Here is a 15,530-nt window from a genome sequence, read left to right on the forward strand (position 1 = left end):
TGCGTGTGTGTTTGGCATCAGGGACCCAAAGTTGTTGTTGTTGTTTTTTTAAAATTTGATCCCAGTTCCATTTATTGACTGTCCTTTCTCCACTGTTCATATATCAAGTGTCTGAATATGCATGGATCTATCTCTGTGCTCACTGTTGTGTTTGTTCACTGGCTTACAACTTTTCCATACAGGTCTTATTAGAGATTTGTTAGCATTGTTGGCAGATATATCACACCTTTCGCTGTTATTGTGAATGGGATTTTTTTTTTTAAGTTACATTTTGTAATTTTTTGTTGCTGTTTTACAAAAATAGAATTCATATTCTATGTAACTACTTATATCCAGTAGCCTTATTGAACTTTATCAATGCCAGTAATCTATCCACAAATGTTTTCTTTAGGGCCTTTTTTTTTTTTGGCAACTCCACTTGGTGCTTCTCAGGCTGGTTGCTTTTCTTAAATAAACTAATGTTTATTGAGCACTAACTATGTGTCTGGTGCTGTTGCTGATAGTTTTACATGTGTATATGCCTGTGTGTGTGAATTTCTAGCTTCATCAATATTGGTAGCTGTTCTGGTTTCCCTTAGCATTTGTGAAGGTCATTATTTCGTATACTGCAAGCAACCCTCTGTTGTGAGTGACAGGTCACTCTGGAGGGTGGGTTCCATCTGTGGGATGGGATGGGATGGGGAGATGCAGTGTAGTGTTCAAGAGATGGCTTTTCAGCATATATAATATTGGAAAAGAAAAGAACTAGTTAGCCCAAATATATTAGAGAAGGCTTGTGGCTATAAAAGTTGTGTGGCACCCGTCCATTTGGGGAGGGGGCTTATTTCTTCTACCACATCCCCTTTGAGACCCTGTTGTCCCTATCAGCTGATGCACCACTTTTCTTAAAAGAAAGGTATTATAGTTACTGGCATCTTAGGAACTTAAATGTTTCACCTTTTACCATGCAGGGAGTTTAGGCACTGACCTAGCTCCTGCAGTTTTAAATGAATCTGCCAAACTTCTAGCATCCATTCCTGACTTCAGCCTTTGCCACTGCCTCTGAGTTTGAACTTTTCTGGAACTCTGTTAATGGGGAATACTGATGTACTGCCTCCTTTACTGACTGTGCTTTTTCCTTATGTTGGATTACAAATTTTGCATTCTGATTTTTCCCTCAATATAATTCCATTTGTTTAAAATTCCAGGAATTCCTCAGATTTTCTTATGACCCTTCTCTGTGTTTCATGACTGCTCTGGACTTTTTCTAATATTTATATTCTGTCCTTTAAGTAGGATTTTGGTGGGGAGAATATGTCAGTGTTTGGACATAGTTTGCTGTCTCGAACTGTAACTTGTAGTTTAATATTACAGAATATTTCAGAATTTTAAATGATAGTGAATATAATCAGTCAGTATAGGTTTTGGAATTAGGTATATGGGATCTTTGCCACTTAAAATACTTGAGTTATTTTGAGCAAATTTCTTAACCATTCAAAGTTTTGGTTTCCTCATCTGCAAAATGAAAATAATGGAACTAATCTTACCTATCACTTAGGTTTATTAGTATTATATGAGATAATACAATACATGTAAAGCTCTTTGCACAGAAAGTGGTATCCAGTAAGTGCTCAATAAATGTTATTTATTAGATTATGAATATTCAACAGTTGTTTCAAAAACAAATCCAGTAACTTTTTCTGAAAATCTTCTTGAAGTGAAATTAATAAACAGATAATAAGCTGCTAGCAGTATGGTATCAAAACTTTTAACATATCCTTGCCACTAAATGTAATTAAGACTAAGACTTATGTGGAATTAGTAAATCTATGCTGTAACATTTTTCTCCTAGGATCGGCTTGATGGTCATAATATAATTGCATTATTTATAAAATTAATTTATTAATATGTGAATGAAGGGATTAATACAAGTCCTTCTTTAATAGCTTTCAAAATATTTTTCTTAAATATTTTCCTATCCTAATTCAAATTTTAACATGCTAATTCACAATATGTTGGCATTTTTATTCTGCCACAGGATTAATGTATACACCTGAAAGAGTAAAATGTTTTATTTTTTATTACAGCAGAATGGCCAAAGACTATGACAGGTCTTCCCAGCACGTCAGGGACAACTGCCAGTGTGGTCATCATACGGGGCCTGAAGATGTATGTAGCTCATGTGGGTGACTCAGGGGTGGTTCTTGGAATTCAGGATGACCCAAAGGATGATTTTATCAGAGCTGTGGAGGTGACACAGGACCATAAGCCAGAACTTCCCAAGGAAAGAGAACGAATTGAAGGACTTGGTGGGAGGTAAATTATTGTCCTGTTTTGTCTTTCTTCTCTTGGTTCTATTTAGTCCTTTTCTGCTTTATTTACCAGATTGACCTACTCCTTTTTAATGACGTTACAGATTTTCAGTTTGCCTGATGAAGTACTTATGTATGTTCATATTTATCTTATTATTTTGAATTGACTTTTATTTCTGATAATGGCCCCAAAGGGAAATAATATTTTAATATTATTATTAAATAATAATAATAATATAAATAATAATAATAATTTTGTTACTCAAGTAACAAAACATACAAGGATTTATTTAAAACCTTTTACATAAATACTGATCAGCATGCCCTTCAGAATCTGGACAGAGCAGCCCTCATAGTTCCAGAGTAGAATAATTTGATATTTATTTCTTTAGGCTACGCTGGGTCTTAGGTCGTCTTTGTTGCGGCATGCGTGCAGGATCTAGTTCCCCAATCAGGGATCGAACCTGGGCCCGTTGCACTGGGAGCTTCGAGTCCTACCCACTGGACCACCAGGGAAGTCCCCCAGAGTAGAACAATTTGAATCTGTCTTTGGGAATAGAATTTTGTTAGAATTAGCCTTCAGTTATTCCCTTTTATTTCTAAGTCATATATGCTGCAAACCTCTGTTTCAACTTATTGTCTCAATATGTATCGAGATAGTTTGTAAACTATCAACTGAATTTGACTTCAGCATAATATTTTTATGCTACAAACTAAAATGTAAGATTATTCTAAAAATCAGAGGAATGAGTAACATAAGAAAATTTAGAAATTATTCCAATACTAATTTTTAAAAATCAAGGATTAAGGCAAGTTGAACAGAATCTGGTGTTTTCTAAATAATCATTCTAACTCAAGTCTTACAATGATATTATTACTTGCCTCCTCTTTCTTGCTTTGTTTCTTTTTTAAGAAGCCCCAGGTTTTTGTTGTTGTTTTTTTTCTTTTCGGCTGCATCGGGTCTTAGTTGCGGCATGCAGGATCTTTCATTATGGCATACAGGCTTCTTTCTAGTTATGGCGCGGGCTCCAGAGCAGTGGGTGGGCTCTTTAGTTTGTGGCACGTGGCCTCTCTCGTTGAGATGCGCGAGCTCAGCAGTTATGGCGTGCAGGCTTAGTTGCCCCGCAGCGTGTGGGATCTTAGTTCCCTGACCAGGGATTGAACCTGTGTCCCCTGCATTGGAAGGCAGATTCTTTACCACTGGAACACCAGGGAAGTCCCTCCTCTTGCTTTTTTTTTTTTTTTTTTGCGGTACTGGGGCCTCTCACTGTTGTGGCCTCTCCTGTTGCGGAGCACAGGCTCCAGACGCGCAGGCTCAGCGGCCATGGCTCACGGGCCCAGCCACTCCATGGCATGTGGGATCCTCCCGGACCGGGGCACGAACCCGTGTCCCCTGCATTGGCAGGCGGACTCTCAACCACTGCGCCACCAGGGAAGCCCTCTTTCTTGCTTTTATTAAATCAAAATGGTCTTTTTCAGAGAAATAATAAACTGAGGGAAAGAATTAACATCCTTAAACTACCAGGAGTTCAAAAGATAAGTAAGAAAAACACTAAAACTCTGCTGCCTTCAGATAGATGGATAATGGAGAGGAAGTTTGAACAAAAACATATTCTCAAAAGAATAGTATAAACATTCGAAAAAATGTTTAACGTTATTGAAATGAAATTATATTTTTTGCTGTTGGGTTAGCAATATTTTTGTTGTAATGGGTATCCTGTTGATAGGATTATATATTGGTATGACCTATACAAAATATAACACATACTACAACTTTAAATGTATATAGACTCAGTAATTTAAGGAATCTACTCTAAAGAAGAAATATGAAATGTGGACCAAAATATCTGAATGGAGCTATTGATTGCAGCTGTGTTTATTGACTGTTAATTTAGCTGAAAATAACTTGAAGGCCCAACAGCTGGAAAATGGTTAAGTACATTTAATATATATTCATAACATTGGATATGATATGAACATTAATTTTTATATGTAAATTTTTAAAAATCATGGTGTTATGAAGAACTTCAAACATAAAAGTAAAGGTAGGGGAATTCCCTGGCAGTCCAGTGGTTAGGACTCTGCACTTTCACTGCTGAGGGACCGGGTTCAATCCCTGGTTGGGGAACTAAGATCCTGCAAGCCGCGTGGCGCAGTCAAAAAAAAAAAAAAAAAAAAAAAACAAAGTAATGACCTCCCATACATATGGGGAATTTTTCTTTAATATACGATTTTTTTCCGTTTCACTGAGAAATAATTGACATATATCACTGTATAAATTTAAGACGTGCTACATGATGGTTTCGTTTACTTATATTGTGAAATGATTACCACAGTAGGTTCAGCTAACATCCATCTTCTCATGTAGATACAATAAATAGAAAAGAGAGAATAAAGGAAAAAAAAAATTCTCCTTGTGATGAGAACACTTAGGATTGATTGTCTTTAAAACTTTCCTGTGTATAATGTAGCAGTATTAACTATAGTCATCATGTTGTACATTACATCCATAGTACTTATTTATCTTATAACTGGAAATTTGTACCTTTTGACCACATTCCTCCAATTCCCCCTTTCCCCTACCAGGAATTTTTAATAATATAGGAGAATGCTTATTGCTCACAATAAGCAGGATATAAAATTACGTTGCTAACTCTTTGTCTCCGTGGAGGCTGTACAAATTTATACTTATATCATCAGGATACGTGGATGACCCTGACAACAGTTGATCATATCCAGTTGTAGGTTAAAAAAAGGCATCTTGGTGATGTTTTCATTTGCATTTATCTTGAGAAAGGTTGAATATCTTTTTATTTAAGAGCCATTTATACTTCCTTTTCTGTGTTTTTTTGGTTTATATTCTTTGTTCATTTTGGGGGAGAGTAGTTAGCCTTTTTTGTATTAATGTGTAGGAGCCACTTAGACATTAGAGAAATTAGACTAATATAAGCGATGAGTTTCAGATGTTGTTTTCACAGTTTGTGTTTTGATTCTGCTCCTGGAATATTTTTCCATGTGGCAGTTTATTTTAATGTAGTTAAATTGATCAATCTCTACCATTATGACTTTTGGGTTTTGTGCCATACATACAGTTCCTTCACTCTGAGGTTATTAAAAAGTCTTCTATATTTTCTTCTTGTACAGCAGTTATGAATACTTTGGTCTTAGGAACCCTTTACACTCTTAAAAATTGAGGCCCTCAAAGAGCTTTTTGTTTATATGGGTTATATGTATTGATTCTACCATATTAGGAATTAAAATGGAGACATTTTCAAATATTTGTTAATTTATTGAAAAATAACAATGTTAGGCTCATTATGTGTTAATATAAAGAAAATTTTTTATGGAAAAATAGCTGTTTCCCCAAAATAAACATTTGAGAGGATTGGCATTGTTTTACATTTTTTAAAAGCCTTTTTATTGTCTGGCTTAATAGGTGACTGCTAGATCCTTGTATTTGCTTCTACATTCAATCTGTTGTGATAAGGTATTTTGGTTGTAGTATCTGAAGTAAAGTCTGGTTTTACACAGATTTATAGGTGGAAAAGGGAGACTATTTTAAAAGCTTTTCCATGTTTTGGGGGTATTCTTCTTTGACATTATTCTAAAATTCACGAAGAGGGAGTTTCTTAAAGGTTAATAATAGTGTGGTATCTGAAATCATATCAATGACTTTTTTCATACTCTTTCACTGAGAGCCATAGGTGTATCAGTTAAGAGCCATTGGTTAAATAATATCTTTATCCATGCATGATTTTTTTAATTAGTAGATTTTTGTTGTTTAAAGCAGTTTTACATTCATAGCAAAATTGAGAAGAAAGTATAGAGAGTTCCTGTATACTCCCTGCCTCCGACTTGCATAGTCTCTTCCACTATCAGCATCCTTCCCCAGTGGTACATTTGTTACAATTGACGACCCTACATTGACACATCATTATCACTCAAAGTCCATAGGTTACGTTACGGTTTGACAAATGTGTAATGACATGTATTTACCATTATAGTTTCATACAGAATAGTTTCACTGCCCTAAAAATCGTCTGTGCTCTGCCTATTTATCCCTTCCTCCCTCCATTTTTTTTTTTTTTTTTTGGCTCTCCATTTTTGATAGAAAGAGAAGGTACAAGAAATAGTTTATATTTCCCTGAACACTACTATACCAGCAAACTAACAAGACCAGCACAGCTTCCGTTGCCCCCCTGCCCACTCCCTGGGAGTGGAAGGCCCTGTGCAGATGGAGAGGCATGCTGGTGGGAAGGGGGCAAGCCATCACTGCTCCAGCCATTGTCTCCGGGCAGGAATTTGGGGCCATTTTACCGGATCCTCCCATTTCTTAAAGAGAAGCCGGAAATCTGGATTTTTATGTGAAATCTCCCATTTTTTAACTCTCAACCACTGTGCCACCAGGGAAGCCCCCTTCCTCCCTTCTTACTCCTGGCAACCACTGGTCTTTTTATTGTCTCCATAGTTTTGCCTTTTCCAGAGTGTCATATAGTTGGAATCATATAGTATATAGCCCCCATGCATGATTTTGAAACCTAGGTATTGGTCATTTATAAAGTATTGGTTAGCTGAGTTATGCAGATCATCCAAATATTGACACATTTTATTATACAGTATAGCAAATCCTGTAACTGCTCAAAAAGTCCACTGTATACACATGGTCGTATTATTATGAAAATAATTTTGAGGGCTTCCCTGGTGGTGCAGTGGTTAAAAATCCTCCTGCCAATGCAGGGGACACGGGTTCGAGCCCTGATCCGGGAAGATCCCACATGCCGCGGAGCAAATAAGCCTGTGCACCACAACTACTGAGCCTGTGCTCTAGAGCCCGTGTGCCACAACTACTGAAGCCCTCGTGCCTAGAGCCCAGGCTCTGCAGCAAGAGAAGCCACCGCAGTGAGAAACCCGCACACCAGAACGAAGAGTAGCCCCCACTCGAGCACAGCAACAAAGACCCAGCACAGCCAAAAAATAAATAAATAAATAAAATTTAAAAAAAGAAAAAGAAAATAATTTTGATCTTGCAGACCCCCTGAAATGGTCTGGGGGACTCCCGGCATCCCTGAACCATATTTTGAGAACCACTTTTCTAGTACTTGTGTGGTTTCATAATTTACATTTTAAGCAGTCCCTCTTTTAAATTTTTCTTTAATTAATTAATTAAATTGGGGGGGTCCATGTTGGTTCTTTGTTGCTGGGCGTGGGCTTTCTCTACTTGCAGCAATCGAGGACTACTCTTCGTTGCAGTGCACGGGCTTTTCATTGCAATGGCTTCTCTTGTTGTGGAGCATGGGCTCTAGGCATGCAGGCTTCAGTAGTTGTGGCACGTGGGCTCATTAGTTGTGGCACGTGGGCTGTAGAGCGCAGGCTCAGTAGTTGTGGTGCACAGGCTTAGTTGCTCCATGGCGCATGGGATCTTCCCGGACCAGGGATTGAGCCCATGTCCCCTGCGTTGGTAGGTGGATTCTTAACCACTGTACCACCAGGGAAGTCCCATCATTTACATTTTAATCTTATAGCTGTGGAATTTTTAAATTAAAGCTGAGTAGTAGGGATATGAGTTAATACTTTTTTTCTCATTGGCCGTTGGTCGCCACTTGAACAACCATTCCTTACTGATTAGAAGGCTTACCAGGCATAAAACCCTTCTTCAATGGGAAGATGATCTTGAGTTTATCCTCTTCTAGCACTCTTTCTCTGGTTAAGATAAATATGGAATGTCAGCTCTGTTACAAGGCAGCATTGCTTATTGTAGAATGACCCTTGAATGGAACTGCATCTGGATAGGAAAGATTTTGAATGGACCACAAATTTCTCTTGGGAAGCAGAGACCTTAGCTGCCCCGTGTACATGCAGTTTGACTTTTGCAGGGACGAGGAAGTCATGGGCTGTTAAGATACTGATTCTTATGGCATACGAAGCTCACTTGTGGTGCCTAGAAATTGGCTCCTGGATTTCTGTAAGGATCACTGCTGAAGACAGCACGACTGAAGCTGCAGTGCTGGCATACACTGTTTCCTGTCCTGTATGCTACAAAGTTAAATGAGCCTGGTTTCATGCTATAGTCATTTGATCCTATGAGTGTGAAGGTCAGTATGTATCTGAGACCAATACTGGTAGTTATGCAAAATGAGCTTTGCAATTATATATATTTGGGTCTTTTTCTGGGCTTTATTTTTATTTTTATTTTTTTTGCGGTACGCTGGCCTCTCACTGCTGCGGCACCTCCCGCTGCAGAGCACAGGCTCCGGACGCGCAGGCGCAGCGGCCATGGCCCGCGGGCCCAGCCGCTGCATGGCATGCGGGATCCTCCCGGACCGGGGCACGAACACGCGTCCCCTGCATCGGCAGGCGGACTCTCAACCACTGTGCCACCAAGGAAGCCCCTGGGCTTTCTTTTTTTAATACTGTATATTCGTGCACCAGTACCATACTTATTTTATTTTATTTATTTTTATTTTAATACATTTATTTATTTATTTATTTTTGGCTGCGTTGGGTCTTCTTTGCTGCTTAAACCCGTGTCCACTGCATTGGCAGGCGGATTCTTAACCCCTGCACCACCAGGGAAGCCCATATTATTTTAAATTGAGGCTTTATTTTAATTTTTAATATTGGCAGGCCTGATTCCTCTCATTAGTCTTTAAAAAATATTTTTCTTGACTGTTCTTTATTTTTCACTATGAATATTAAAATTATTTTTATTTTAATAACTTCTTTTAGAGTTTATTTTTTTGTCCTGTTACTTAAAATAGCATCTGGATAGTTGGACAGAAGCTGTTTGTCATTTGAAAGCAGGTGTCTTTTTGCACAAATTGAACTGTTTTATTTATTTATTTATTTTATTTTTTTGTTTGTTTGTTTTGTTTTTTTGTTCGCGGGCCTCTCATTGTTGTGGCCTCTCCCCTTGCGGAGCACAGGCTCCGGACACGCAGGCTCAGCGGCCATGGCTCACGGGCCCAGCCGCTCCGTGGCATGTGGGATCTTCCCGGACTGGGGCACGAACCCGTGTCCCCTGCATCGTCAGGTGGACTCTCAACCACTGCGCCACCAGGGAAGCCCTGTTTTATTTTTTAAATAAATATTTATTTATTTATTTATTGTTGGCTGTGTTGGGTCTTCGTTGCTGTGTGCGGGCTTTCTCTAGTTGCGGTGAGCGGGAGCTACGCTTCGTTGCCGAGCGCAGACTTCTCATTGTGGTGGCTTCTCTTGTTGTGGAGCACGGGCTCTGGGCACGCAGGCTTCAGTAGTTGTGGCACATGAGCTCATTAGTTGTGGCTTGTGGGCTCTAGAGCACAGGCTCAGTAGCTGTGGCACACGGGCTTAGTTGCTCCATGGCATGTGGGATCTTCCTGGACCAGGGCTTGAACTCATGTCCCCTGCATTGGCAGGCGGATTCTTAACCACTGTGCCACCAGGGAAGTCCCTCAACTGTTTTATTGTAAGTTATTTACTCCTTTCCCTCTGTCCTCACCCTGGGCAACTGGCCAGTGCTCTGTTTTTCCAGCCTTCTGTTGCTGCTCAGTCAGCCCTTTGCATATCAGGCTGATCCTTTGTGTATGCCATTAGTCATGCAGGACAACAGCAGGAAGTGCAATAAAAGCAGCACCTTTTGCAACATTTCTTTGGTTTTTTTTTTTTTTTTTTTTTTTTTTTTTCTTGCGTTATGCGGGTCTCTCACTGTTGTGGCCCCTCCCATTTGCGGAGCACAGGCTCCGGACGCGCAGGCTCAGCGGCCATGGCTCACGGGCCCAGCCGCTCCGCGGCATGTGGGATCCTCCCGAAACGGGGCACGAACCCGCGTCTCCTACATCGGCAGGCGGACTCTCAAGCACTGCGCCACCAGGGAAGCCCCATTTCTTTGGTTTTTTGATACTGGATTTAAAACTTTGTTTTAGCCAGTGCCCTTATTTTGTCATTTGTTTCTCAGAAACACAGATACCATAATAACTTTGAATATTAAGTATCTAGAGAGCTCCTAGGAGAGTTATGTTGGAAGCAATTTGCGTAGGTACTGTAATTACTTAAGTATTAAGCCTTACTTTTTAGGGAGCTGGTTTAGGAAAGAACAATGGGGCATAAGGTGTTAGGAAAGCAGAATGTTGGTGTCTCTTCTCCTGGAACTCTTATGTTTCACAGATTCTTGTGAACTGTAGATTCAATCTTTACTCTCCTGTTTGCTTTTTGAGGATCAGCATTGAAGAAAGCATAAAATAACAGAGTGATGGGCTTCGATACTCTTACTATGACCAAGAACAATGTTGCTTTCAGTATTACAAATTAAACTAATTCTCAAAAGGGCTAGTAAATGAACAACTCTCTTGAATTTCTCTTCTAGGTTAACGTTGACAAAGTTTTCTGCTCATCCTGTACTCGCTTCATTCCCCCCTGTTCTATCCAGTATAGTAGCCACTAACCACATATGACTGTTTGAATTTAAATATAAATTAATTAAATTAAAAATTCAGTTCCTCATTTGCACTAGTCACATTGACAGTGCTCTGTTGGCGGACATGGCTAGTGCCTGCTGTATCAGACTGTGCCTAGTGAACATTTCCATCGCTGCAGGAAGTTTCATGAGACAGAGCTGCTCAAATCTCCTGACCTACCCTTGTCTCATGAGCTTGTTTTCTACTTAAGAAAGATGATTGAGGCTTTTCTCCTGTCATATTCATGTTTTTCTGGGCTCAGAGGAAGATTTTTTTTTCTCATTTATGAAGGTTTATGCCTTTATTTTGGTTCTCTTAGAACTTGTATTCCATTTGTTATCTCTTCTCCCTAGTATCTTCATTCCTTTGAAGTTAGAGCAGAAATAGAAAAGCCATAGATGGAGGTTAACTTGGAGGCTGCTGCTGAGGTCTACAGCATTTCATACTGACATTCCTGTGGAGATGGTCACCATTATCTGTCCTGTCTTCAGCTTTCCATATCTTGAAGCCAGTTTAGTTTCAGTGTTAATCAGGTTTAGGGGGACAGAGTCATACTACTCACAGTCAACATAGTAAGCTATTAAGAGACTCATGGATACATCAGGATGTCATAGTACTCATTAATAATGAGAACAGTAACTGACAAGAAGACCACATATTATTGTCAGCTGGCCTGCTGTAGATGAAATGAAATTTCAGATTATAATCAGAGGGTTTCAGTGTGCACATGGAACCTTAGTGTGAAGACTTAATTCAGTTATCTTAATGTCATCTATCTTTGAGAGTTCAGAATCAACTTGTGTCTTATGCATGTATCTGTCAGGTGAACCTAACATCAGGCAGGCTAATACTGTTTCTTGGGAATGCTCTTTGCCACTCTTCCCCTCAACTTTTTAAAGCCTTCCAGGGGAACATTTTTCTTCTATTTATTTATTTTTTTAAATTCCAGGCAGATTATGATTAAATTGATTTAAGGGCCAGTTTCCCATTTCAGTCGTTCAGGCATAGGTTGAGAGACCATCTCTGTTGAGTTTTATTACTTTTTTGCTCCAATATTTGACTGTATCTCAATGTTTTAGGCACCCTGGAGTGTACTAACTTCTTATGTATTAATTACAGATTTCTGTTGCTCCAACACCAAATTTCTAGGTGGGTTTTCTTGTTGTGTAACCCCCAAATCTATATTTCTACAGCTGATCTGTTTCCAAAGTCTAGTCTCACTTCTAAATACAAAAATATCTAAATTTCTTATTAATTCCTCAGATCAAAAATATTAAAATTGAAGTTCTATTTTCAATACCCCTAAATCCTTCAAAAAGTATACAACCTTTTCAATTTATTTTATCATTATGTAATCCCTCTTCAATTTTAACCACTTCTTCCTCCCCTCAGTTTTTTTAGTTATCAAATTTTCTTGCTTTTTTAGAGTCATGTACCACAGTGTTGATTGCAGCACCATTTACAATAGCCAGGACATGGAAGCAACCTAAGTGTCCGTCGACAGATGAATGAATAAAGAAGATGTGGCACATATATACAATGGAATATTACTGAGCCATAAAAAGAAATGAAATTGAGCTATTTGTAGTGAGGTGGATGAACCTAGAGTCTGTCGTACAGAGTGGAGTAAGTCAGAAAGAGAAAAACAAATACTGTATGCTAACACATATATATGAAATCTAAAAAAAAAAAAAAGGTTCTGAAGAACCTAGGGGCAGGACAGGAATAAAGACGCAGACATAGGACTTCCCTGATGGCGCAATGGTTAAGAATCCGCCTGCCAATGCAGGAGACACGGGTTTGATCCCTGGTCTGGGAAGATCCCACATGCTGTGATGCAGCTAAGCCCATGTGCCACAACTACTGAGTCTGTGCTCTAGAGCCCGCGAGCCACAACTACTGAATCCCGCGTGCCTAGAGCCCGTGCTCCGCAACAGGAGAGGCCACCGCAATGAGAAGCCCGCTCACCACAATGAAGGGTAGCCCCCTCTCGCTGCAACTAGAGAAAGCCCGTGCACAGCAATAAAAACCCAACACAGCCAAAAATAAATAAATACATAAATAAATTTATTTATTAAAAAAAAGAGAAAAGACACAGCGTAGCGAATGGACTTGAGGGCACGGGGAGAGGGAAGGGTAACCTGGAACGAAGTGAGAGAGTAGCACGGATATATATATACTACCAAATGTAAAATAGATAGCTAGTGGGAAGCAGCTGCATAGCACAGGGAGATCAGCTCGGTGCTTTGTGACCACCTAGAGGGGTGGGATAGGGAGGGTGGGAGGGAGATGCAAGAGGGAGAGGATATGGGGGTATATATAAACATATAGCTGATTCACTTTGTTATACAGCAGAAACTAACACAACATTGTAAAGCAATTATACTCCAATAAAGATGTTAAAAAAAAAAATCCAAAAGAAACACAAAGTGAATATTGTGGCAGAAATTACTAAGACCACTGAATCCCACTGAAATGGATTTGAAAAGGGAAAAATGTATTATGTCCTATTGCGGTAGTCTATTTCTGTGTATTTCCATTTGTGTGTGTGTGTGTGTGTGTGTGTGTGTGTGTGCCTGTCATTGGACCTTAAAAAAAATTATCTTTTTTATATACATGATATCTACTCATTTCTATTCGCATTGCTTTCATTCCATTCTGTCTAGCCTACCTCAATAATCTCCAAATTCTCATCTTAATCTACCCTATCTTGTCTTTGCCTTCTGAACAGGAGCTTTGGTTTATGCATCTTTGTATCTGAAACAGATAAGTCATTATTTTGCAATAATCTGATTTTTTAGCTGTTTGACACATTAAACTACTTTAGTTGTTATATTTTAATCATTTAGAGTATTGATGTGAACTCTGTTTTTTAGCGTGATGAACAAGTCTGGGGTGAATCGTGTAGTTTGGAAACGACCTCGGCTCACTCACAGTGGACCTGTGAGAAGGAGCACAGTCATTGACCAGATTCCATTTCTGGCAGTAGCAAGAGCACTTGGTAAGTAGGACTTATATCTGGTGAAATCATCTTGGATTTTCTATAATATATGGTGGTAAAATAAAAGAGAAGACTGAGAATTAAACCCTCATTTGGCACGTAATGAAGGTATAAATATGATATTATAGTAAATGATTGAAAACCTAATTGTAGTAAATGATTGAAAACCTAATTAAAGTATGGGTTTCAGTGCCAATTGCTCTTTGATCATGAGTTATGTTCAATGTTTTGCTAGTTCCCATTTATTTCTAGGGAAGTAAATGTATGCCTAGGCTTGATGTTAGCCTTAAAACTATTTCTAAATGTCCTTCCCTACTTCAGCCCTTCATATTTCTCTTTAAGAGCCTTCAAAGCTCTTTTTTTTTTCATTAGCTAGCAAAGTAAATTGTACATGACAAAATAAACATACTTATTTTCTGTTCTACCTGGTTTTGAAAGGAAGGCTAGAGGATTATAGCTATAGAAATATCTTACCTTGGATGTACTAATTAAATTTTCTTCTAAAGAAAATTTCTTTTAGAAAACACCACTTTTTCCCTTCTCTCCTTCCTCTAACAGATACTTGAGAACTGACTTGGTGCCAGGCACTGCCTTAGGCTTTGGAGAGATTATACAGATGGACTCTGCCCTCAGGGAGCAAGACTAAGTAGTTGGGGAGGTGGGCAATAAAGAAGGAAACTTGTCCTGAAAGTAATATAATACTGCAAGTCAATTATACTTTAGTTTTTTAAAAAGTAAGCTTGTAAATGAAATAATTACAGGTTAGGAAATATGAAAGTCCTATGATAAAGAATAATTTAGAAGGGAAAAACTATTTTAGATAGTGTGATGGAAATGATCCTTTTAGGAAGTGTTATTTTATCTGAGATTTGATGGCTGAGAAGGAGTTATTCTTGTGAAGAGCCTGTTGAAGAATATTCTAGGCATGGTTCCTGAATTGGGGAAGAGCGGTAGGAATTATCAAAAGGCAGGAGTTAAGGAGGCAAACATGAGCCACAGATGTTTTCATTCTAGTCTAAGAGTACTGGGAAACATTGAAGGATATTAAGCTAAGGAGTAGCATTATCTGATTTGCATTTTTAAAAGATCATGCTACCTATCATGTTACTATCTTTGTTCATCTTTGGTGATCATATACATATAGTCCCAATATTCATGGAGCCTATAATCTAATGGGGAGAATAGATAAACAAATGAGAAAATTATTTTAAAAAGCATTATAAAGCAATTAAACAGTATGATATGCCACTGATTGGTGGCAGGGATAGTGGGTAGCAGAGGAGGGCTACTTTGAGAGGATGATTAAGGAACATTCTTTTATTTATTTATTTTTAAATAAATTTATTTATTTTTGACTCCGTTGGGTCTTCATTGCTGTGCGTGGACTTTCTCTAGTTGCGGTGAGTGGGGGCTACTCTTCGTTGCGGTGCGTGGGCTTCTTATTGCGGTGGCTCCTCTTGTTGCGGAGCACGGGCTCTAGGCCCACGGGCTTCAGTAGTTGTGGCACTCAGGCTCAGTAGTTGTGACTCATGGGCTCTGGAGCACAGACTCAGTAGTTGTGGCGCACAGGCTTAGTTGCTCCGTGGCATGTGGGATCTTCCCAGACCAGGGCTTGAACCCGTGTCCCAGCATTGGCAGGCAGATTCTTAACCACTGCGCCATCAGGGAAGCCCAAGGAACATTCTTTTAAAAAGTGGTATTTTGAGTGAGTAAGCCCTAAAAGGAGGAGAAGGGGCCAAGTCAAAGCAAAGCCATAGCACTTGCAAAGGCCGTTTAGGCAATTAGTGGACATTTGATTTGGGAGGC

At 39.1% G+C, this 15,530-nt stretch overlaps 1 protein-coding gene across 1 annotated transcript in view; it reads left to right on the forward strand.

Annotated features, from left to right (window-relative positions):
- PPM1D (protein phosphatase, Mg2+/Mn2+ dependent 1D) overlaps positions 1–15,530 on the forward strand; it is a 54,652-nt gene that overhangs the window by 15,608 nt on the left and 23,514 nt on the right. Inside the window, exons 2-3 of the mRNA XM_007464903.1 lie at positions 2,067–2,295; positions 13,600–13,724. Coding sequence (XP_007464965.1) covers positions 2,067–2,295; positions 13,600–13,724 — 354 coding nt within the window. The remainder of the gene's footprint in view (positions 1–2,066; positions 2,296–13,599; positions 13,725–15,530) is intronic.

The sequence above is a fragment of the Lipotes vexillifer genome, unplaced genomic scaffold, assembly GCF_000442215.2.
Source record: "Lipotes vexillifer unplaced genomic scaffold, Lipotes_vexillifer_v1.1 scaffold788, whole genome shotgun sequence".
Classification (NCBI taxonomy): Eukaryota; Metazoa; Chordata; class Mammalia; order Artiodactyla; family Lipotidae; genus Lipotes; species Lipotes vexillifer.